Source organism: Triplophysa dalaica, chromosome 15 (assembly GCF_015846415.1).
Source record: "Triplophysa dalaica isolate WHDGS20190420 chromosome 15, ASM1584641v1, whole genome shotgun sequence".
Lineage (NCBI taxonomy): Eukaryota > Metazoa > Chordata > Actinopteri > Cypriniformes > Nemacheilidae > Triplophysa > Triplophysa dalaica.
The window spans coordinates 19,289,444-19,315,385 of NC_079556.1; the positions used below are offsets into that span (position 1 = coordinate 19,289,444).

At 41.1% G+C, this 25,942-nt stretch overlaps 2 protein-coding genes across 2 annotated transcripts in view; one reads left to right on the top strand and one right to left on the bottom strand.

Moving 5' to 3' along the window:
- The first annotated feature begins 4,741 nt into the window (after positions 1-4,741).
- On the top strand, positions 4,742-7,166 carry insm1b (insulinoma-associated 1b). The gene has a single exon (XM_056768176.1). It carries the CDS (start codon positions 5,109-5,111, stop codon positions 6,501-6,503), a length of 1,395 nt encoding a protein of 464 aa, XP_056624154.1. The 5' UTR covers positions 4,742-5,108; the 3' UTR covers positions 6,504-7,166.
- A 2,960-nt stretch (positions 7,167-10,126) lies between these two features.
- The window catches only part of ralgapa2 (Ral GTPase activating protein catalytic subunit alpha 2), a 102,055-nt gene continuing 86,239 nt past the window's right edge, over positions 10,127-25,942 (bottom strand). Inside the window, 2 exon segments of the mRNA XM_056767081.1 lie at positions 10,127-12,165; positions 17,088-17,212. Of these exon segments, the coding sequence (XP_056623059.1) occupies positions 12,014-12,165; positions 17,088-17,212 (277 nt within the window). The 3' untranslated portion in view covers positions 10,127-12,013.

Consider the following 25,942-nt stretch of genomic DNA (forward strand, 5'->3'; position numbering starts at 1 on the left):
TGTGAAAAACATTATAAAAACAATATATTGTCTGTTTTTTTAAGTAAGTGGAATTTTTCTTTTAAATAATGAAAACCTGTGTTGTCAAAGTTACCAAGCTTTATGAATTGTCTTTACTGGTTACAGCAGCATTCCTTAACTTTTGTCTCCCTGTTGCTGTCCACGTTTGAAACATAAACTATTCCTCATTTCCCACGAAATCCCTCATCACTCAAATGATAAATTATTATTGTAAACTTACCCTTGTGAATTGGGCTAAAGAAAGGAGACAGTTTTCAAAATTGAATGTTTATAAACTACTTTTTGTACATTTAAACCAGTAAAAGTTGTGAATCGCAGCTTTAAAAATACAAATAAAAAGGTTGAAAAATTGTAATGATTTACGAAAAAATAAGATCTGATTTGTGAGTTTGCACACAGTCAATTTTGAAGAAAGTTTTGAGCATTGACTCTCTCGCTGTCTCTTTGTGTCATTGTCTCTCTCTCTCGTTCATCTCACAAAGCATCTTTCCGGCAAGGCTGAAGGAATCCATCCTGAGATTAGACCCAACTGCTGTCTGGGATACCATTGACATTTCAACATGACATTTGAGACGCACTCCATCTGACTGAAATACACCTTCTCTCTGCATTACTCCATTATGTGCATCAGAAACATTTACAGAATAACAGACTCCATCACATTAACCTTTAACATGTGACTGACAGCTGGGGTTAAAGGTTTCATTTTATTACGCTTCTTTCTCTGGAGTGATAGACAGCAGTTGCTCGTATGTAACAGTTTATGATATTAGTAGTGTCTGCAGAAGCTTTTACATATTTGATAAATGAATGCAGATTGTAGAGGTAAAATAGTCTGGATTTGAGTCAATTTGATGAGAAATGTTTAAATTCGTATTGGGATCTTCAATGATATTGACTTGACCAAACTGAACTCAATTTGTGACATCGTTGAGATCTCTTCTGAGACTCTAATGGAGACATTTGTGAGATTTCTGCGTCTTTTTTCTGAGGAGAAATCTCTGAGAGGCAGACTTTATTAAGGCAAGTTTCCATTTGCTCTCAATTTAATCTCACTGATGTCTAGGAGAAATATTCAAGACATTAAAAAGACCTGATCTGTGATTTTTCTTTTGATCCCAAAATCACAGCGGCAAGGTTCGCACGGTCAAAACAGACAATAAGCCTGAGATTGTGTTGAAGAAAAAGCCCAACAAACATCAGCTAAAGTGGGTTTTTGATGGGATTTGATCGTCTAATCACATTCCTCGTAATACCCATCAGCGCTCTGCGACTCATCACGGAAGCGCGGCGGCCAAAATCAGCTCCAGAGATTGAGAGCGTCCTGGTGATTAACGTGCCCATCCACTGATGGAGACTTCATCTCTACGCTATTAACATCCTAGAGATGGTCTCAGCCCTCAAGTTGTTCTCGTGAAAAAATACGCAAACGATTTGAATAAGATCCTGATTCCAGCTCCACTCATTTGTCTTATTGAGATGGAAATCGAGCGTCTGACAAAACCAACGTTTCTCCAAAGCCTCGCCATCCGCGTCGGTCGACCCGCGCTCACCGTCTTTGTCACATCTAAAGTAGATGTAAAGGCATGGCCTTAAGCACCCGATCTCATCTGCGAGGTCTTATTATGCAAACCACTCCCTGACGCCCACAGTCTAATTAGGCCTAAATTAATTTGAGTGCAATCTTTTATGTCTCTGGGCCAGGCTGCAGCACTTCCCTCCATTTGCAGAATCATATTAATGTTGGTGTGGGAGCACTACTCTTGGAGATGAAAAGACTGATACAGTTAATGAAGTCCCGGCTCTGTTCTTTCCTTCTCCCGGCACAGGAACGATAAGTGCAATGAGCGGGGCCTTATTAACCCCATTATATGGGCTAATAAGGAAGATCATATACAAATCGAGGATGCTGCACTATTACAGGGGAATGCAAATGACGCCAGCTAACGAGCTACGTGTCAACGCTGGAAATGCGACGTTTGAGAAATGCGACGTTCGGCATTCTCCACGCGGCCGCGCTTGCGTAATTGCATGCTGCGTGTGTGCGCGAACGACTGTTTGACATTCTTGTTGCGTCTTCTTTATTCGGTGTCAACGCGGTGTGAAGAGTATTTGGAAAGCTGCTTTCAGAACCATGGACAGCAGCCACTGAGTTACTGTGATGTTGTCGGACGTCATCGGCTCTCTTCTGGACTTCAATTCACAGATGTTTCAAAACCTATATATGACTCTTTCGTATGTGGAAAACAAAAGAAGATATTTTGAGGAATGTCTCAGTGGTTTTGTGTTCATACAGTGGAAGTCAATGGGATTCAGTGATGTTTGGTTATCAACGTTCTTTAAAATATCTTCTTTTGTCTTCTGTAGAAGAAAGAAAGTCATACAGGCTTGAAATGATATGATGGTTATTGTGTCGTAGAGAAATATATTATTATTTGTTAGATTTAATGAAACCATTGTAATACAAGTTTAATATTCAGTATTAGCCAAACGTTGCACTAAACTGCCCTACACATCTAATATTTTAACCAAAATTGCTTGAAAGTGACAATACGTTCTTATTGACATTTTCCAAAACTAGATTGTTCATCAAGAGTGTTTTGAGTAGTGGTTGTAATAGCACATGTCAACCTGTAGGTGAAGTTGTGCAAGTGATCCTTACTAAACATACACAAATTTTTATCTATTACAGCTTTAGGGTAGTTTCTATATTGGGGGAAATTTAGAATGTGTAGATCATCTGTACGTGCAATTTACTGTTTGAAAATCTCTCTCTGAATAAACTCATAAGGTACATAAACAAAAGTAAAACTCAAAACTCCGCGAAATCCTGTCTTGTCAGTTTGTACATTAGGCTTGTCAACACGTTTGTTCATATACCCACATTTCTCTTTGTGTGGTTATGCCTGTATTGTGTTTATTATGTTGATAAGTCTTTTCTGTGATAGTATTAAGAAAAGGCTCGTGGCCAGAATGTGGGGGGGGGGGGGCGGGGTGTGCCGGCAGAGCAGCTGTATGCAAATGAGACGCGACAAGCACGCGCCGCACAGCAAACACGCGCACGCACACAATCCCATTAAAATGCCATCGAAGTGCATTGTGCTCGGTTAAACCAAAACAAACAAACTTCTCATAATGTTAACATAAGCAAAACTTCTCCGAAAAACGGGAAAAGTATACAGAATGGAAAATCTTTAAGTGAGGCAAGATTTTAAATATTGATGAGAAAAACTCCGGCCGTGCGCTCGCGCATGATTAAAGCAAAATGTGGTGATGTTGAAAACATTGAGATATGCAACATTGCATCATAATAGGAATGTATCGTAGTTTTGTATGTGTTTTGTTAAACTCTGTATCATATGATGTTTGTGAAAGTGCAGGAGAGAATGACAGCAGGCGCATATCTGAATGCGCGAGCAATTATTTGACTGGGTCATACAGCAGCTTTATGCTAATGAGGGGAACAAAAGATGAATGCAAACCCGCGCAACACGTCTGTCCAATTATGCGGCCAGAAGAGAATTTAAAGCAACTGTTTCACAGAATTAAAAAAGTCTAAACCTTTAGATAAAGTAAACGCACGGAAAACATCATGGAAAATGAATTCAAGAAATTTGAATACAGGAATTCATTTCTGACATGAATCAAAACTATCTGAAAGTCTATATAAAGATGCATTCAATAAAATGTTTATGTCTATAAGTAAACTACGGAACTAGTTTGAAAAGTTGCGTCACAGCGGCATGCTGAAGGAATTACGCGCAGACCGAAAACTAACTGTTCTGTGCTTCCACTCGTTCATTGTTGTTATTCAAATTGTAGTAAAACAGAGCTACGCGTTGGACAAATGGAGCGAATAACAGAGCATTCTTGCTTGAGTTGTCGTTGGTGTGGGCGGTTTGGAGTAATGTAATGATGGCTGACCCCTGGCTTGACCTCGAGGTCAGTGCGCATCTTTGATTGCGTCCAGCACGCGTCTCCCTTTTGGCCAGATTGCGCGTGTATCCCTGTTTCACAGCACAGAGGTCAATTTGCTTTTCAAAGGCAGAAAAGGCTGTGACGGCTGGCCAGACGCGGCCATTGTGTCCAGAGATGAGATGAGAGCTGCTTCTGATGACTTATGCATGCGTGAGCCAGCTGATTTATACCGCGCGCAGACAGACGCGTGGCATTAGAAATGCCTCCTGATGGCCAGATCCGCAAAGTTAGACAATGCAGGGAAAGCACTTTGGGCGCACTCGAAATCTTCATGTTTCATAAGTACTGATTAATAAATCAACAATATTCACCTTGCGTGTAATCATTTTATGGAGAAGATACTTGGTTAGAGCGACCTTAGACGAAATATAATTTCCCAACCTAAATATTTTTCCAAATACAAAAAAACATTATTTTACAGACAGTGAAAGGTATTATAGATCAAATTCAAATGTAAATGATACATTTAAAGTTTAACAAATAAAATCGATGTGTTTTTCACAGTTGAAAAGAACACTTTTTTCTGTATTTCCACCCAAACGGATCATTTTTTCATTTTAAGTAAAACTAAAATAACAAAAAAATAATCATGTATATTCAAACCAGGGAAATGCACCGACATTGATTTAAAGATCAAAGCTAAGCACACATTACAAATAACAGATCTAAAACAAGCACTGGAAACCAACTTTCTTTGTTGTCACTCATTTGAAATTCTGATGATGATGGCAGTGAGTGACATTTCCCTCGCTCCCCTATAGCCACGGCACGCGCTCCTCTCTATACATGTCCATCAGACCGTGAATAGAGACCAGCGCGCATCGCTAGAAGAAAGGCCAGGTACATCTGCTCTGTAGCCCCCGGTCCGAATCTCTCAGCCCTCCCACGGGCAATTCCACAGAGATCGGCGCTCGCCTCTGATTGGACGAGGTGGAAGCGAGCAGGGGCGAGAACAATAACATCATCCCCGCTTAAAAAGAGTGCAGCTATGCGTTAAAGAGCAAAAGCATCTCTCAGAGGGAGGGAGGCGGACGGCGCTTCTGTTACTGTGGATCATATACCGTTCGTCCTGTTGTGCCTTGTCATCCTCGCCTCATCCATCCGCCGACATGCCCAAAGGATTCCTAGTAAAAAGAAACAAGAAGGCAGCGCTCATCTCCTACAGAATTCGCTCGGATGAGGAAGGAGGCTCAGCTCCAGAATGTCACATCCCTCGGATGGAGTCATCTTTCCCCGCGCCCGTCTCTTCCAAGCCGGACAGAATCATCTCAGCATCCCCCTCAGATGGAGCAGATGCACCGGTGCCTGTCCACAGCGCGAAGCCAGTGCAGTTTGGCAACCCGGAGACGGTCTACCAAGCCCTGTACAGCCCCACCCGGCCCATAAGCAAGGAGCACGACAGAAAATATTTCGAGAGAAGTTTCAATCTGGGCTCGCCTGTATCCGCCGAATCGTTTCCCACACCCGCCTCTCTCACCAGCCTGGACCATCATCATCTTCTGTTCGCTCCGGTTGACTTGAAAATCGGCACCAGCAACAGCAACCGGAGCGGAACGGCGAGCAGCGTCGCGCACGCCCCGTCAGTCAGAACCGGCACCAAAAGACCTTCCTGCGACGCCGAGCGCAAAAACGGCGGCGTCAAAAGCGCCAAGAAACCCAAAGCCATACGCAAACTGAATTTCGAGGACGAGGTGACCACGTCCCCGGTGCTGGGCCTGAGAATCAAAGAGGGACCGGTGGAGATGAAACCACGGACGGCCTCGAGCAACAACACCAACAAGCCCTTGGGAGAGTTCATTTGCCAGCTCTGCAAAGAAGAATACTCGGATCCCTTCTCTCTGGCACAGCACAAGTGCTCCAGGATTGTACGGGTGGAGTACAGGTGTCCCGAATGCGACAAAGTCTTCAGCTGTCCCGCAAACCTGGCCTCTCATCGGCGATGGCACAAACCGCGAGCCCAGAGCACACCGGGCTCGCAAAGCACCAAACAAGCCATTCAACCCGCCAAACCGTTCCCAGCGGAGCTTAAAGAGTTCTCCGCCGACAGAAACTCACCGAGTCCGGGTCTGTCGGAGTCCAGCTCGGACGACGGACTGTATGACTGCCAGCACTGCGGGAAGAGATTTAAACGCCAAGCCTACTTGAGAAAGCACATGTTGGGACACCAAGCGCTCCGAAATCAAATGACGGGAAACGCTTTTCACAACGCGGAGAGGAGAGTGGAGAGCCCCGATGTCGTGGACAGCCAAAGGAGCCAAAGTCCACTCAATCTAAGCCCCGTGGACTGTCTCATGTGTCCCGCGTGCGGGGAGAACCTGCCCAACCGGGCGAGTCTGGAGCGACACCTGCGCCTCGTGCACGACGATTCTCAGGCGTTTCCCTGCAAGTTCTGTCCTGCCACTTTCTACAGCTCCCCGGGTCTCACCCGACACATCAACAAATGCCACCCCACCGAAAACAGGCAGGTCATACTGCTCCAGATGCCCGTGCGCAACGCCTGCTGAAGGGCACCCGCGCGCGTCTCCAAAACCGACACCAACGTGTCGTCTTACATGTCATCAGTTTCCTCTCGCCTAGAACCCCGGAGAAACAAATAAAAAAGTGTTAGTTTGGTCCTTACAAAGGTATTTTTCTAGAACCCTTGCACACATCATGGTAATGTAATAGCTTCTAGACCTAAGACACGTTCGTGTACCTCTGCCTTGAATTCACATGCTGTGCGTTTCGCGTCTGTAGCTTTAATCTAGTATGTGAATGACGGGACTAACAGAAAAACAAATAGATCTTCAAAAGTTTCCCTTTAGTAGCCAGAAATGCCTTTAGAGAGAAATACAACAAACTACTGCCTTAAGAACTCTTAAGCGTTGAAATGATTGTTCTTGATTTTTGAATGTTGCACACAATGACTTGTGTAATAACTTGCTATCATGCTGTAAAATTATTGTAATATGTTTATTATCGGTAATATTTTATTTTATTTATTTATGTATTTATTTAATTTCAATGGCTCCGTGTACCTAAATTATTGTTTTGTGATGTCGAATCATTTGTCAAAGTCTCGGGTGGTGTCAAGTTTGGATGTTCGCTCCCTTGAAACGTAAAGCTCTTATAGATGCAATCCTTTTCTACGTATACAGCCTATTTTCCTAAATGTTTGCTACCTAGTGCTTCACGTGTGCGTCCGTGCTGTCTACTCAAATAAAATATTTTCAAAACGAAAAGCTTTCTATTCATTTATTTATTCTTGCACTGTAAATACATGTCAGGCTTTAACTTTAAAATCAAATGATGTAGTTTTGTTTGGGTACTCTGTATAGGAAGTCCTTTTCTCTACTTCTCAGTCACTGTATGTGAACAGCAGATGGCAACTCATAGTTCTTTCATATGGATTTCAATACAACTGAACTTCAAGGGGCCCCTTAATAAAATCCCAAGGGCCAGATGCCCCCATTCACCATACATCACACATAACCTAATGCTCTTTAATGTTTTTATATATCGATTAATACAACTTCTACAAAACATGAATGTATTCTGAAAAAATATGTCTAAACAACTCTAAGGTTATGAGTATTGAAACAACAAAAGCATTCTTCTACAGGTGTCCGAGATCATTTTAACAACCCATATAAAAATAGAATATTTCAGTATTTATAGTAAAATTCCTACATGCTATAGTGTTTTGGAAACTAACCATAGTAAACAATATAGTATACTATCAATTCACAGTTGTTAATACTACAATACAGAATACAAAGTGTAGTAAAACAATTTATTATTACAATTATTTAATATAAATTACAAGTATATTAACATGTTCTATAGTAAATAATGAAGTATAATACAGTATTTTCTCAAGTTGATACATTTACTAAGTGAAAATACTGTATAGAATCCTAAAAAACACATTAAAGTGGGGAAATATAGGACAGGTTATGATAGTAAGTTCTGAAGAATATAGTATTTGTTAATGTGGGTTTAGTGTCTGTTTCCATTGTGTTGTAAACCCTGTCCTTGCTTAAAGTGCAGTCGTATTGATTGTAAATGTGTCCGGTCATCCTGATTCCCAATGCAAGCCTGACTTGATCAATAAAATCATGTATATGGCTCACAATAATTCAGCTCGAGTCACTAACCATTGTGGTAATGAACACAGATTTGTACAAATGTGATGCATTTCTGCACAGGCAGTATTGATTTTGAGCCGGATTCATCACACCTCTTTTAAAGACCATTTCTGACAGTGGTAACAAAAGGCTGTCCATCATAATCCAGAGGTTTACAGTAATACTGTTACTAAATAAATAAAATCAGCGTATGTGAGGGCAGATCAATTACAAATACGAATCACAGCGAGAGAGAACACACGTCCTCCAGAATGAGCAAACAAATGATTGACGTGTGCACATTATTCAGATGTGCAACGTTCAAAGTCCCTGTCGTCTGTATGACTAACATGACTTTACTACACCATGATTTAATGCACCTTTAAGGCAAGACGCAGGTAAATAGGATTTTTCTTGTTTGAACATGTTAACTTGGAATTTTATCAATAAATGATATTAACATTTTTTGCACTGCAAGTTTTCTGAGAAAACCTGTTTTGATATGCAAATGAGCGAAAATCTCATTAAATATGTGCATAATTACATATATTTAAAAAGCAAAAATCTAGACACTGAAAACAGTTACACCTGTAATCTTTGTTTCATTTAAACAACATATCAGTGCTAGACAATTTTAAAGAGCAAATTTCTGAACTTTTTTAAATATCAAGATGAACGTATATAAAATAAATTATCACCATATTTTTACACAAAAGATGGCATGTAAATCAGCTAAAAAACATTTTGAGAAAACGGCTGCAAAAGATACACAATTAGATGAGGATGGGAGTAACAAAATACCTAAAATCATTAATTTGATTGTGAACCTTGTCATTTTTAAAGTATCACTGTTAAAGAAGACATGTTATGTAAGCAAAATATACCAAATCATCTGAACCATCTGAAAATTTAACGCTATTCACCAAAATGAATGCCTTCCATGTCTCGCCTGAAAGTTCTTTAGCTTTAAAATATACACGCACACACACACATATTCACACAGGTAGGCAATAATTACATGCAAGTGTGATGGAGGCCACCTGCACGAGTTGGTGGTGTTGGACTGCGTGTGCACCTGTACTCTGGTGAGACGGTCGGGAGGAGACGGTTCTCTGCTCGCCCAGCAGCAGGGGAGACAGATGGGAGGAGGTTCAGGTTACTCTCAATATTCCCTCAGCGACAGAAGAACCTCTAACCCCGAGCTTCACCTCCACCCACCCGCTCCGGCACACAATATGTCCAAGCATTCTCTCACAAGAGCACAAAGCCACGGATGATTTTAGACACACGTAAAAACATACGGGATGTGAAGAACGTTTCTTCAACCTGCTCACAGGCAGGAATGCGAGATGTCAGATGTGTCTGAATGTTCAGTATCACACATAAGAGTTTCCAGTGATGAAGTGCTTTGAAATTCAGAGAAAGATTTTTTAAATAAAATACATGAAAGATTCACACAAGATTCAAAATAAGGTTTGACACTGAAAAAGTCCTCAAGACATGAGGAATTTGGGCATCATAGTTTCACCAGTTCTTGTAATTCCATGTAGTTTGTTAATCTCATATCATAGAAATGATAATTATATAAGAATTAGAAAACACTGCTTACCATAAGAAAGCAAAATCACAGATCTCTATCTCAATTCTCTATCATCAATGTGATTAAATGAGTCTCATATGCATCTCAGGTATTTCTCCTGAGAAAAAGAGTCAGAAATCTCACAAATGTCTCTGTCATCAGAGTTTCAGAAGAGGTCTCAACAATGTCTCAAATTGAGCTCATATTTGTCAAGTCTGCAATCAAAAGTCAATATTCTTAAAGATCTCAATACTCAAACATTTCTCATCGAATTGACTCAAATCCAGATTAATATACCTCTACAATCTACGTTCATTCATCACCTCCACTCTCTTCACGCGTTTCAACAACTGTCTCCAATTTGAGGAGAAACACTTAAAATTACACCCAACTGAGATTTTGGCAAAGACATGAATGAAACACACACACATTGCACAAAACATGATTTCAAATCGATTTAATGAAATGTTTCAATTTCTTCACATTTCTAGTAAAGATAAAGTAAGTACTTTGTCTATTAAAAACAGTCTGATATGTTAACAAGTCAGGATGAAATCTTCAAGCTTCAAGGTCTTTTACAAAGATTATATTACAGGCATTAATATATTTATATCCTTCGAAATCTTAGCATTCAGAAAAAACCCCAAACAAACAAAGAAAATCCCAACACATAATATACAAGGCTAACGGCAAGTCTACGATGAACATTATCATTAAAATTGAATCAGGCCATGTGCAGTAAGACACGTCGCCGGCGAGCGCTACGTCAGCATGCTGAACCCAAAAACAGACGGCCCGTTTCAAATCTGCACGAGGCGCGACAGATCGGCGTAGTGGCTCGGATTCGGGCTGTCGATTTGCATACATTCGCCAACGTTTTTCATTCAGAGCGGACTCAGAGATGACGATTCCTATGTTATCCGAACAAACAAACAAACAAACACGACAAACAGGCAACACAAGACAACAAAGAGAAACGTGTACAGGTAAGGCAAAGTAGTGTGTGTCCTGTTGCAGCTTGGGTGGAGCGTTTGTAACACCTGGCATCCATGGCAACCGGGATGGGTCTCTACGGAAACAGAGAGGGGGGGTGGCGGGGCGTTGGCGAGAGCCGGAGAGAGAAGCTCTGGCATGCTGCTGGTACGGCAAAGGGCACTCGGAGAGGCACGTGGGATTCAGAGGAAGCAGGTGGAAAAGAACCCCTATCCAGCATCTAATCAACAGAAGCGCCTCTTACAAAACACGGACAATCTCCTTCAATTTACTCCGCTGAAATGTACGTATCACACAAAACAGTGCAGCTCGCAGGGAAAAGATGGCGCTCCGCATCCGGTGAGTGCCGGAACAATTAAAGTTGAGGAAAAACAATACAAAACAAAAAAACAATGCAATGCAATCACGCTCCAGTATGGACAAGCAGGCACTGTTAACAACTCCCCGTACACACACAGTGCATTGAGTTCAGGTTTACCTGAGGCTCTGCCGGAATCTTCATCTCCATTGAGTCAGGTGTACATCACATTACCATGGAAAACATTCTCCCATATATACACCAAACAAATATATATTATTAACTGAAATGCAAAGCACAGTACATCCAATCACGGAGAGAAGAAATGAAACATAGATCTACGTAACAGGCCGAGTGCAAAAAACACGTAGAAAAACATCGGAATGTCAGAGTACATTTACACGAGATCACAAACCAATGCCTGTTCCATTGCAACACGTTGCATAAATCAAGCCCGTAAAACAATCAAACGAGTCGTTTAAAAGAAAATCATAAGACAAAAACGATTTCATAGCAACCTACTGTAGTTTGAAAGATGTCACTGATTGTCCGCTCCGTTTACACGTTAGCATTAATAAACTTTTTGTGTGAGAATACAGGAAAGTCTGATTCGCGTCTTCAAGAGGTTCAGTATTCTGTATGAACGAACATTTCAGTGCTGGTACGGACATTCAGTGCACTCGCTGTCATTGGTCCAGTTTTCAGTGTTCCACACTAAGACATTTTCTTTATTCTGCATTACTATACACCAAACCAGGAAAACATTAAAAAAGCTTATCAGAGTATTTAAAAGGTTGAGGAAAATTAGCCAAAGCCTCAGTTTTGTAAAAAGATTTCTTCATAGTTAAGTAAGACAGTCAAAAACAGTGATTTTGTTGGTTGACTCTGAATCTTTCTACGTGACTGGTGATGCATTACAATGCATTATTGCGAGCGACGGTTGCGTCTTTCAGTGCTACTCAGAAAGAAAACCCAAAATATAATAAGTTCATGAATACATTCATCCACACAGCTGAATGACGTTGCAGTCCGAAGCGTTCAGTTGGAGGACTTGCTGATGGCGCTGGCCGAGCGGCGGATCTTCCCGGAAACCCTGTTCTTGGAGGCGCGTGGCATGGTGGGCGAGACCTGGTCGCCGGAGTCGGTCACAGTAACGCTGAGGTCGGCGCTCGTGCTGTAGCTGAGGGAACCTGGCGAATGAGAAACGAAGATATTACACGCAGAGCGACCATGCTATAGACATGCTGCCTTTAAAACCAACGGCATGCCATTACTGGCTCTGACAGAGGCGGATGTGAGCGGAAATAAAGACACTCAAGAAATATCAATCACGTCTATCTGCTTAAACTGGAAATTAGTCATTTTTATAACAATCGTTCTTGAAGGTTGTTGCTTTACTAATTTAGAAGTTGTGATGTGAAGCGCAAATGCGAACTATGGATGTGCGACACTCTAGAAAGCATCTAAATTAAACAAGCTTCCTGCTTTGTCAAGATGGCATCTGCTTGGCTATTTTCTTTCTTTCTTTTCGACCGTTTTCTGTGTTTTTTTTTTACGGGCGTCTCAAGTTTCCGTGAGCAGATGGTGCGGGGAACATGCGCTCATTGGAGAGGACCTCCACTCCAGGGCTTCTTTGAAAGAGGGGGAGGAGTCTCAGCATGTGAAAGGAAAATGGGAGGTGTAAAAGAGAGCGGGGTGGGGTCCCACCCAGACGTCCGTAGAGACCAGCGCACACATCTCAGGAAGGCCTGAGATGCCGGCAGAGAGGATCCACACTTACCCACAGTGACAGGGAGTTATGTAGGGGACGTCTGCCAGCTATTGATCACAGCTATATCTCTCTGTCCTACGTTTTCACAAAATTGTTCTCAAAGCACTATGAAGATCAGATTTAACTCCGATTGGTGAGGTGTGTGAATCAAACCAAACATGCAAGCACCCAGATTTTTTCTTTATGTGTGATCCTGTTTCTCATAAAGTGCCCTCGAAAATCATGGAGAGCACATTGTGTTTGTCGTGTGAAGGAAAGTGTGAGAAGAAAAACTAGATCAGCATTATAGGAGGCCAAACATAAAATAACTATATATAACATGCTTTACTGTTTCTTATTTCTACATTTGAAAATAATCTCATTTTAAACGTTAATTAAGAAATATAAATCAATTTAAATTGGAAATAGCAAAGTGGAACAAGAAATAATGATTTTGCTACACACCAGTCAAAAGATTGAACACTTCCAAAGACCAAAGACAACAAAATTAGAAACATAGCGTGTTTATAAAAAACAAACGTGTTACACAGCGTTTACAATATAAAACAAATCTTAAATTTCAGATTTGTTTCTCTAACCGCTTTGAAAATGTGTGCTGGGCACGTGTTGAGACCTTCAAAATGACGTTTTTTATTAAAATATTAAATAAAAATATATAATAATTTAAAAAGCACAATTTGTCTACGAACAACTTTTAAATAGAAGACTTTACAACAAAAGATTACGAAACAATTCCACGTTTCCAAACTTTTGACTGGCAAACATATGATCGGATTTAGGTGCATATAAAGATGTATTAAAAAAGCTTGTATAGTAACCAACTCCCTATTTCAAATGTCTACAATTATTTTCTGTTTGGCCCCTTATAAAAGCATACGTTAACTTGTATATAAAGTAAGTATAATATAAGGTAACCTCATTCCCATCGGCTGCCTGCAGCAATCGGAACAAAAGGCGTAAGTGACAAAGACATTTTCCAGTAGGGCAGGTGTTAGTGTCAGATGCGGCCTCAGGCAAACAGACACACGCCGAAAGACAAAGCAACAGGAGAAAAGAGTGGAAAACAGACAGAGAGAGAGGGAGAATAAAGCAGAGACATGCAGGAGAGGACGGGGACTCGTTCATTCATTCATGCCGCCGTTCAGAGCGTGCTCAGATCAGCCAGCCCCAGCGCGGCGCTCCGTGTTCCTCTAAAAGCTGCGCGCACGCCGATCATTAGTAAAAAATAAAGAGGGGAAAGATGAGGAGACGGGCCGGGGGAGGAGGGAGGGGCTTTTGTTCGGCCCTAGACTCTTACCTTCGGTTACTGTTTTGACACCTGTAACACATTTAATCTACAGGGGAGAGAGAAGACAATAGAGGAACTCGTAAGATCGCACCATCACGGGAAAACTGTGTGTGTGTGTGTATATGTGTAAAGAGAGAGAGTGAAAATGCGTGTGTTAGTTATCACTCCTGATGGGTACAAGATGAAAGAATGTTAAAAACACACACAAATAACACATGGAAAGTGAGTGCCCATTCAGACTGTCCCACTTCTGCTCTTTGTGTCATTCAAGAATGAAAAAACACTGAATGCCGTGAACAGGAGAGGAAAACGGTGGGACGTAAAACACGTAAAGGCAAAAGCACATCGAACATCACTCTTTTCAGAAAGCTACGCACAATATGTGCATTAAACTTGGGTACTGTAACATCAGTTGTCGGCACCAGAAAGAGACTCTAGTTGACGTTATTTTGGAAAACCTGATGTCTGAGCGAGACGTGAAAACCTTTGCAGTGTTATTAAATCTATTTTGCACGTCACGTGATGCTATTTGTATGGTGACCATAAATGACTGGTACTGAAACCTGCTGATGTAGCTCACCAACCCACAGCACATGTATTATATCCGAGATTCATCTCACAACTTAACTTAAAAAACAAACAATGATGTGCCGGGGAGAATGAATATGTTCTCATTACACTTTTATGGGATGGACATGCAGGTCACTTGAAAAAAAAGTGAAATGGGGGGTGGGTGGGATTGATGACATATGTGTAGGGCCACATGCCTAATGGAGGAAACAGGCAGAAAAGTCTTACAGTCCAGCTTGGCCCAGTAGTAATCCATGTCCCAAACCATCCCTGGCCAACGCCTGCCCGCTGTCATGGGTGAGATGAGGATGAAACACGGAGCAGCGTCACACACCCCGAAAAACACACAACAGCTAGAATCCTAGAACGTCTTCTGCAGTCTGTGTGGTCTTTTGAACATTAGAAGAGTCCTTATCGGACATTTGGGTGTGTTTGTGTTATACTTGTAAGCCATTGAGAGCACTTTTTTACAATCTTAGGACGAAGGAAGTAATGGAAGGTCCTAAATATGTGCATGTACTGTACATTGAAGGTAGCAAAGTCCATTAATAGCAGTCCTGTTACTTCTTATTTAACATTCTTCCAATTGGTAAATGGTTATTAAGATCTCATCTGTCTCTTCAATGAAATTGTTGTATTTCTCTATTGACAGGCGAGAAGGCGGTCCTGTGACAGACTAACGTTTACACGATTAGAACAATATACATTATATTATATAATTATACTTATTTACTTATTGTAAGTAAACACTTTTCCTGTAACGTTGTCTTGTTTTTTCTGAGACGCAAAATGAAATGACACAAAAAGAAGAAACGGGAGAACAGGCACGTCAACTCAGGTTAAGCAAATGAAAGTATGAACATGAGAAAATCATGAAAACAAACCGATCTGGATAATTGGCGAAGAACATTTGATGTGTTTGATGGTTGAACAACAAGAAATCGAGGGAGATGCAAAAGAAACTGAGTTTGATGTGTTTAATGGGGTCACTCTCTCTCTCTCTCTCTGAGTGGGCGGGTCCTTGAGCTGTTTAGTATGCAGCTTTGTGACAGGTCCAAAGAGGTCACCATAGTGATTTTCAACGCCCCTCATGGAAATAAAATGAGTGTCGCTTTAGAAATCAAAACGGTTGGAGCTTTGCCTCAATCATTCTGTAAATTCCCCTTAGGAATGTGTATTGTATGATGCATCTCCCACTATTACTGTCCATATAAAAAAAAAAATTACAAATACAAATAAGATAGGAAATTGTAAATTTAACTTACACAAAAACTGAACACAAGAGTCAGGGTATGTTTGGATTAAATAAGGCAGTGTTATCACTATAGCATGTAGTTCAGCAAAATAATTCACTTAATATTCTAAAGCCTGGATATGACATCCATAAAATATTGTAAATATTTATTTACAATACTAAAATAAAAATACATGAAAACTAAATAAATAACAGAATGACACAAGCACAAAACAAATTTGCTAAAAAAACTAAAATTAGCATGAACTCTAAAAATAATAGGATCGAATCTAATTTAAAATATTTATTAAACTGCAAAAGAGCTTAATGAAAATACTAATATAACTCATCTTGACTAGTAACTAGCTCCTATAACTGAAATTGTTTAAATTATTTAGAAAAGTTAATGGAAAAACGTATTTATTAATCTTGTTTTTGGGGTCAAGGCTTTATATAATATAGATAACAAGCAAAAGAATCCGAGAAGAAAAGTTATTTGGCTAAACTTTCCTCAAATATTTTGAATTTAGACTGGTATACCAATCTCAAGCGCTAGATGCAAGTATGTCCCAAACGGCTTCATTATATGCGACAAAACTACGGGACCCATTCAACAAATTGTTTATTTAATACATTATTATACAATAATATAATAATAAAAATGAAAATAGTTATATCATTAGACACTAACCAACACAGACCGGAAGTTAACTGCAGTCCCGGCGCATGCGTCCGATGAAACGGTTAATACTTATACAAGCATGAACATTACCAGAAAAGCCATAATTCATAAAGCTGTAATGCAGTGTGTTCTCAGCATGATGAACGGCATCACACACCCCTGCTTTCCTCCTCAGACTGAATAAGGATCACAGGCCATATTGATTTTGTGTTTGCTGTCATAAAATGTGGCGTTCAGATCCAGATGACCCGTGTAGGGATGTGTTTCTTTCACCCCATGACCTAATGTAGACCCGTGCTCTTTTAACAGCATTATGACAACTCAATAAATAACCACCAAATCCAAAGTGGTAATTTCAATATCACTGAAATGACTCTTCTTACTACTAAACATGTGTTTGACTGCTTCACTGGATTGGTCACTTGACGGAAGTGATCCAATTATAGTTACTATCTGTCAATGCAGAGGTTTTATTGTATGTTTTAAGGAATAAATACACAAAACTGAAGAGACTGAAGCGGTAGGAAGCAAAAGAACGTGATCGGATTCACACAGATGGGTTCTTACCTGCACCTGCTGATGGCCAGTAGCTGGGAGAGGGCGAGAAGACCTGGGCCGCAAAGTCCTCAAAGGTCATGTTCTCCTTATGATTCTGAATGATGGCTTCCAGGTAAAGAGCCCTCTCTTCATAACTGAGAAAGGCCATCAAGGAAAATGTGATTCACAACACAAGGGTCAAAAATACCTGGCTCCATGGAACAAAAAATAGGTACTCGTTATTTAAGTATAAAAACTATTTGACAAGATGTAAACAAAATTGGTCCAGATCCACTTTCTGTTTCTAGATTTTGAACACTACGCAAACACTACAACAACAACATGTAGCCAACTAAACACTGAAATGAATCTAAATGTTGATTTTTTATATTTTATCAAAGTCTATGTACTTTATTATATTTACCATACTGCATTTGCAAGATGTAAACTTCTGACGACCAGAGATAAACATAGAACACATAGAACAGTTATTTTTTTATCTTGTACATCCGTTAAAGTGTAATATTATTTATGTTTGTAGCAGCAAGAGGCACTGCACATGTAAGTTAAGTTTTATTTGTGTGACGAAAAAAAAAAAAATATATAAAAAAAAACATAGAACATTAAAGTTTGTTTATTTAAAAATAAAACATCAGTCCTGAATGTTCTATCCGGCATCATGTGTAAGTAAATCAATCTAAGCGATAATGGAGAGGGAATTTGTTTTTATCTCAACATCAAGATATATTTCATGTTATTTGTTGTCCAAGCTCACTCAGACTGCTCAAAGCATTTCTCTTTATGAAAACAGAAAAGCTCAGAAGATTTTTCTTTTTCAAACCTGACAGCTTCTAGTCGGTCACAGTTTTTTCTGTATGGCAAAGAACAGAATGAACATTCTGCTCAACATCTCCTTTTGAATAAAGAAACTGATTTGGAACAACACGACGTGTGTTGATGTAAGAATCTCAATGTTTGCATTTACTGTCATTTCAGAACATCTAAAACCCTCTTATGCTTCCACAAGCAGCTAAAGAATTGAGGACTAGACACAGTTTGCTTTGGTTTCGATCGTGATTTATCCTATCCCACTTAGTTTTTTACAGTAAAAGACAAGGTGGGCACGGGTTGTACGGCAGATAAAACGAATCCCGCCGTCCGTCAGACTCGTGAAGTCTTTGGCTTTGGAGTCATTACACACATGGCGAGCGTGGCCTGTTCAGTTACAGAGCTCCAGTCCGTTAACCGTCCAAACAAACTCAGGAGCAGGTGTTTCAGCCTCCGCACACCAACTCGTGCCTGCCAATCCCCCAACAACCAACACACGTATACAATCTGCCTGTACGGCTGTATTTATATGTATAAACGGACGAGCGCGCGCTCTGATGTCTAATGAATAGCTTGTGGAGTGGAGGCAGGGGCGTTCCAGGGCTGAAATTCTGGAGGTCCCCACTGATGCCATTCCCATCTCATTAGGAAAGCTGCTTATTCCGCCAGGCGCTAGGCTGTTGCCAAGGCCTCTGCGCTCCGTCGTGACCGCGGCGAGCCGGCATGTGTGCGCACGCCACGTGCCGGCGCAGCAGGGGCCGAGGCAACCGTGACAAATTGTTGAAAAGGCCCGTCTGAACCCAGCGCTGACAAGCACCTGAGTCTGCGGGCTACACATGAGGAGGGAGCAATCTGGACACTTTTTTTTGTTGCTAAACACGCAGTGGAGGGGTGAAGAGAACTTTACAGCCGTTACGGCCTACCCTCGCAATAAAAACGATCAGCGCATCAGTGGCGACAGTCGCTCGGCGACACACGGTGTTCCGGCCCGCCCCGTTTGCTCTCAGGGATCTCTAAATCAGACCTTGCTACTATGGAAACAGGGTCACAGTTTTAGTTTGCTGGGAAAAGCGCACAAAGCAGAAAACTGGTAAAATGTAATGAAAACAAACGGTCGACGTAAAGAGAACAAAGTAGTAGGTGTACAGGAAAGTGTATGCGCGAGAGGAAGGGAGGGGGGGGTAAAGAGAGAGAGGAATGAGAATAAGGGATAATAAGCCTGATCCCACTAGGTCAACAGAGCCATATGGCGCTCCATTATCAGAGATGCAGATGACTTAAGCGTGGCTCGGCTATTGAGATTCCTAAAACAAATATTGACCTCAGCCGCAGTCACCGCTGCCAACCTGCACTCTCTCTTCCCCAGAAGAAAAAAAGACCCTTAACACATTTACACAGCGCTCATACCACACAAGACATCGTCTCGTAGATTCAATTGCGTCCGTCAGTTCTGATAACCTCCGATTTTCGTGATACACTTGCCAGCTGTTTACATAAACACACACTCTGGATTTGCCTTGTCACTCGTAAACAAGCTTAATAATACGACAAATGGAAGCGAATGTCGTGGTTCAACCATAAAACCAACTCCTCAAGTCAAAAAAAAAAAAAAAACACGCTTTGACTGGCGGCCAACTCAATTTCTGGTCGTCCTTATCAAACATCTCCGTTTCAGGTTTCTCTGACACTCCAATTGTTGTGGCACAGGTTGCTCCGCTGAATGAGAAGGGTTCACAGATGACGTGGATTAATTTAATAAAACGGAGAACGGTGACGCAGGTTAGCGGGTAACAATCAGGCCGGCGTTGTACATCGAAACATTGAGCTCCGAATGTTTGCACGGACAGAGGTCGCTCACAGGACGCCGCTCCAGCAAACCACAACGGCTGCGCTGAGAGAAAAACAAACACGAGAGATTTTTTATTGAACCTGCACGAGGTCCGGACGGGTAAGCGAACAGAAGCTCAGGGATTTCCCATCGTGAATGTAATTTAAGTCACCATTTCAGCACCTGCGGTAAAAAAAATCTCCGCTCTGGTAGAAACAAGTGTTGAGGTGGGAATTTCCAAAAACGTCATCTGCATGAAGAGAAGGACGCGATGTCAAGAGGGCAAGTTTAACTCCCTCTTCCCCCCGCCATGTAAAATAAAACGATGACCTCATTCAAGCACGGGTCAGAGCGATGGGAGAAACGGACAAAGAAAAAAATCATGTAAACAAAACGCACAATAGCGCGGTTAAGCTAGATGGGAGAAAAACAGGCAGCGAAAATCCACTTTGAGGAAAAGCGTACTTGAAATTATTTTGCAGAAAATGCTTTTTTCCACTCTCTTGGCCTCCACTTTTCCGCCCCGCGGTGCACCAGGTGACAAAGGCGAGGCATTAAAGGCCCCGGGGACCGTACAGACTCATTGAGTATTCAGGAAGAGTCCAAAACAATTCATTCAACTAGGTCTTCTACCAGAATGGTGGAGCAGAACACAGTCGCACAAATTTCAACTGTTGTGTGTATACCGTACTTAACAAAATGACAATAAAAATCAAGTTCATACGCTATTGTACCCAAATGTTACCCAATTAGCCACCAAGAAAACGATCGTTTTTTTCTGATGTCAATGATGGGGTGTGAAGAGTATGTGTGCTGTTGTCCAGATGGTAAGGGGTGGCCGGTGGGGAATTGAGAGGTCAAACACTTTGGCAGATCAAAGCCAAGGTCAGATGGCGGTAGTGGCCACGTTCAAGGTGCGCAGGGACTGGAAAGGCCTCAGATGGCTTCTCATTAGCAGTCAGCTCAGGCCCCGGACCCCCGGGACCGCCTTCTGAACCCGGCTCACCCTAAACCCCTCCCCTTTGTCCACACAACAAAAGATCTCACCCCGCAGGACACCTCAGCCTGGATATAACACCAATGACTCTGGGTCACAATGGCAGTTTGGCAAAAGGCATAAATCCGACATTAACATGTTCATAGAGCAGCAGATAATGCGGGCGAAGAGTTATGAAGATCATATTGTCAAATTGAATAGTAAAGTAGATGTCATATTGCATATAAAAAATAAATGGCACGGAACGAGTCTATTTAAGAGGTGAATAACTGACAACCAACAACTCTTTCCGCAACGCATTTTCAGCACCTCATTGTGTAACATTATTACAAGTACAAGCTTGTCAAGGGCAGGGAATTGTTGTGCCATAAATGAGGAAAAATCATAAGTGGTGGCGAAAAGAGATAAAGTTCAGCCTTAAATAAACAAGTCTTATACCCTGACAGAGAGTTATATGCATTACTATATTTTGTAGGTATCATTGAGTTATTATAGTTTGATTTCAGTGTTATAAAAAAAAAATGTAGTTTTATTTTCATGTTAAATTCCGATTGTTTCCGATTCCGATGTTTATTTTTTATATTGCTTAAAAGTAAGTATATATTTCTCATTTGGATTTGGATGAGACAAAGTGAAGAGAGCACAGATGGACAGAGTAACCTAGAGGCCTGAGGAGGAGGCAGAGGTTCGACTCGAGAGCCCTGACAGTTGGGTTTAATGGTTTATTAGCAACGCAGGAGTCAATTAGCAGACAGAAGGTTGAGGCCTTGCACTGCTGAGTCTGGTTAAGCTGGAAGAAAGGCCAGGTCTGGTCAGAGGTGGAGACTGTAATTGAAACATAAGAAGCCTGGAGCTGTAGCCTGAGGAGAAGGACCGCGCTGCAGGGCCTGACACTGGAAAGTCACAATGATGCACATGACATCAGGCTGTTGAGTACCACAAAAATACTTTTGCCTTGTATGAAAAAACAAACAATTGCAGAAGTGCGTTTAGAAAGGTTTATAGGATGAGACTGCCCAGGAATAAATGTTTAAACACCATATATACAATTTTTTTTTTTACTATTTTCAGTCTAAAAGGAATTATGTTGGTAGCGCATAAACAGAATAATGATCCCACTATGAATATAATGATGTACACACATTTACAGATCCGACCAAAAAAAAATACAAGCTGCACTTTTTTTAAATATCTTGTAACGCAGATTTTTAAGTCTAGTGCATAGCTAGGGGTGTCTACCTCTTTTATTTATTTTTGGTTTTATTTGGCCAAGCACTGTCGAGATTGCAGAAATGAAGCAGTAGTGCCAGAGGAGAACTGGTTTTCCTGGCTGGGACAGGGTTCTCCTGAGTTTTTTGGGGGGTTCCTCGCCCCCTTTGCAGACTGGCTGCACTCGTTTTGCTGGGGATGCTGACATCAGCTTTAAAATGTTGTACTTGTTAATATTATTGTTAATTGTTAATATTATTGTTAATATTATTGTTTTGGTGTGTCGGTGTGTGTATGTTATGTTCGGTGTGTGCAGGCAAGCATATGGGTTGTGCGCTGTGTGAGTGCGTTTGTGTGCGTTTCTGTCTCATGTGAGTGAAGGTGCAGTGTATATATATTTTATATATATATTTTTCTATTTTATAAATTTAATGAACTGATATAGTTAACATGTTTTTATGTACAGATGCTTTGTAAGAATGCAAATGCGCTATATAAATAAAAATGGGTTGAGTTTCACAATATAGAAGCATTGACTTTTTCGATGTTGAAATTGTTGAGATATTGTGACACCCTTATTGATTACAGAAAAAGATGCTATAAGGTATAATACATTTTAAAAGATAAAACCAAATGAAAAAAAAGTAATGATTGCATTAATTCAGCATAACATTAATATTGTGAATTTGTTTGGCCAAAATAATCGTGTCGTGAAAAACAACAAAACAGGGATGGTCCTCAAGCTTCTATCACATGTCATTTTAACGAACCTTTACTAAGGCCATAATAAGATAATAACTGACTAAATGTTAAAGATCAAGCCTCTGAAGATTCAAGCACAGATGCAAATTTCCGTCATTTCACCTGGGCCACTATTGAGGCACGGCAGAGGTTAACAATACATGCCTGCTTCCCTCTCTCTTATTTAGCCTCTGAATGGGCTTTTATGTGAGGACGAAGAAGTTGAAGAACCGGAGAGTGACCATGCATGCTCAACCTCCACTCCAGCCAAGCACCAGCCATTAACCTCGACCAATCACATTGACCTTGCCGTCTAGTCAGGGAAGAGGATAATTGGCTGGTTAGGAAAAAAGCCCCGCTGCTTTTGGGATATTCTCCGAGCTGGCGTACTGCTGACATTCATAGAATGTTCCGCATACAGATGCCATCCGCATTTGGGCACTAATTAGGCACCGACATCAACGGTCAGATTACACGGGGACATCAACAGTCCCCGTCTAAGCGCCACAATGTCATTTACACTCGTAATTATACACTATTACCGTAACGGAGTTTGTAAGAAGACAGGATTTTGTTTTACAGTCGACAAGACTGAACTAGATCTAATAATTACATTTCAGTACACTGTGTTGAGGCTGCAATGTTGCAGTTTAAATGTTTGTAATGTTTGTTTAAATAAAAATATAAATTTTAAATCATTATGCAAAATTTAAAGTGGTAAGCTTAAATAATGATTTATTTAGAAACGTCAGTTTGATGTCATTAATTAAGTAAAGTAACATGCAGTTTAATGTTTCAAACAGAGATGGCGATAGAGAGGGAAAGGTTTCAGATTGAAGCTCTTACGTTGAAATAGCCTCGAGGAAATGAGTCTGACTGTACTCATTACTCCTAAAACCGCTGTATTCAATCGAAATTATCCAACTGGGTGATGAATAGCGCAAGAAATGCTAGCCCCATGGCATGCTAATTACGCTGTTTGTGAACACGAACCATTTCCAGAAGTACACCCAACCATAAACGTTAACTCGGAAATGCTCGGCCAATAAAAAGCCCTGGAGTATCACTTTTGCAACTAATGAACCATTTCTGAGGGCTTTCATGGTAAGGAAAAAAGCATGTGTCGAAAAGCACAACTAAGAACAGCGGCTGGCGAGATAAAACCGCTAAAAAGAGAGCGCGAGTCACTCCTGACAAATGGACTTGATGCCAGTTACTGTCAGCTCTATCTGCCCATGGGATAGCAGGTGTTGATTGGTGGCTTTCTGTGGCGCTGCCATAAGTGTACCTGTTGTCACGGTACCGGACGGAGGCGAGAAGTGCGTCTCGGTGGAAAAGCCCAAAGGAGGTGTGAGGTGATTATGGGACGGATGGGGGAGGGCGGGAGAGAGAGCAATCCGGAGGGACGAGTGAAACAATGCTGCCGATATGCTTGTCATTAGCTCAAGGCCCTGGCGTCTCATTAGTCAGCTTGTTCTCAGTAAGACACGATGATTACTGATCAAGAGTGCAAGAGCGAACAAGTGTGTACGAGAGCGAGTCGAACCATCAGAAAGCGTCCGTAAGATATGTGTGTGTGTGTGTCTTCCGCTATAAGCCGATGCTAATTAAACCCAAAGCCTAGAGCTGAGGGGACGCGGAGCTAAGACAGGTTAATTGAACCTCCAGGGGGACGATCACAACCTCCACATCTCACCTCTTCAGCATCCATCTCAGAACAAGACGCAACAACGTAGAATTACGAGCGTGACATCACTGGCCATACGGATTCCCACATAGAGCTGCCATGTTGGCCGCGTCTTAGCGCAGATTTACGGCGGGTTTAAATCAAACGTCTGCCGTTTCCCCGCGCTACCTGAGCTTGCCAAACAAAGGGCGCCTCTCCCTACGGCGCTCTAACTATTGATCCGATCTACGGGTCAAGGAAGAGGGCTTGTCAGGACAGAGAGAGAGAATGTGGTTAGGTAACAGGTTACACCATACTGAAAGATCCACAGCAGTGATACAGGTGGCAATCGTATTATGTATCTCGGGAGAGATGTCAGTGAAAACGATGCGTGCGTGACTCAGCGGCTCTCCGCAGCCACAGATTAACCAACTCGCATCTGCGGACCACCTTAGGAAAGCTCTGATTTTCAGGTCTGAAGTATGACAAATATGACTGCATATGGTCTGTTTTGAGGATTTGGAAAAAGCAAGCAAATTGGATTTTTACAAAAAGCACAACTTGACCCGAATCGTCACGTTGTCATTGGGCGACGGATACCAACATCACTAAAAGCTTCTTCATGTTTCATATGTCACTTTAACAAACCTTTTTTCGCAGGCTGCCATCTTGCGTGTATCCGATCTGCATCGTTCAATACTCTCTTTAAAAGGCTTCCATATGGGATGCAATGATAATGCGAATAAGCCAATACTATAAAAGGCAACAGGTGACAAGCAGCGCTTTTAAAGGAAGTTTTAATAAGATGGAGCCATCAAGGCAGACGCATCTCAAGTCGGAGGTGGGCAGTGCAGGTTCTTTGAAGAGCTCTTTTGTATCAGACACAAGGCTCTTTGTGATAAAAAGCTTCAGCGTTTATAAAGCCCTCCTCGCCGAAACAATGAGATTAATTCACATGCGAATATGCATCGGGTGCTGAATAATTAGCTAAACACAGGCTTGTGAATGGACGTGGACTACGAGATGGAATCGGTGAACCTCTTGTAATGTATCACACAGATGTATGAAAATTAATAAAGGAGTTCAAATAAATAAATAAATTTGTCAACGTTGGACAAAACCGAGGGGAATAGACCTACATAAACTAAGGATGACTGTAAAACTTCTGTATTAAACTGACATTGTGACTCCACCGTTCTGCACTCGATATGTTTAATGTAACTTTTATTTCGATTTTTTCAATTTAATGCAAAAAGTATCTGTTTTTTTAAGTAATTACATTTTTTAAATGCCTCTATATTTTTAATTAAAGGGATAATTTACCCCAAAATGTAAATTCTTTTATCATTTACTCATCTTCAAGTTGTTCAAAATCGGTATAAATTTCTTTGTTTAGATGAAAACAGAGAAATATATTTGGAAAAATGTTTATAACCAGACAGATTTTGCCCCCATTGAAAAAATACAAAGGTAGTCAAAAGTGCCCCAGATCTGTCCTACATTCTCCAAAATGTCTTCTTTTGTGTTCTACAGAAAAAAAAAATGCTAAAGTAATTTTTCCTTCTAGGGAAATCAAGATCTGTCTGGTGATAATAATTTTTCCAAATATCTTTCTC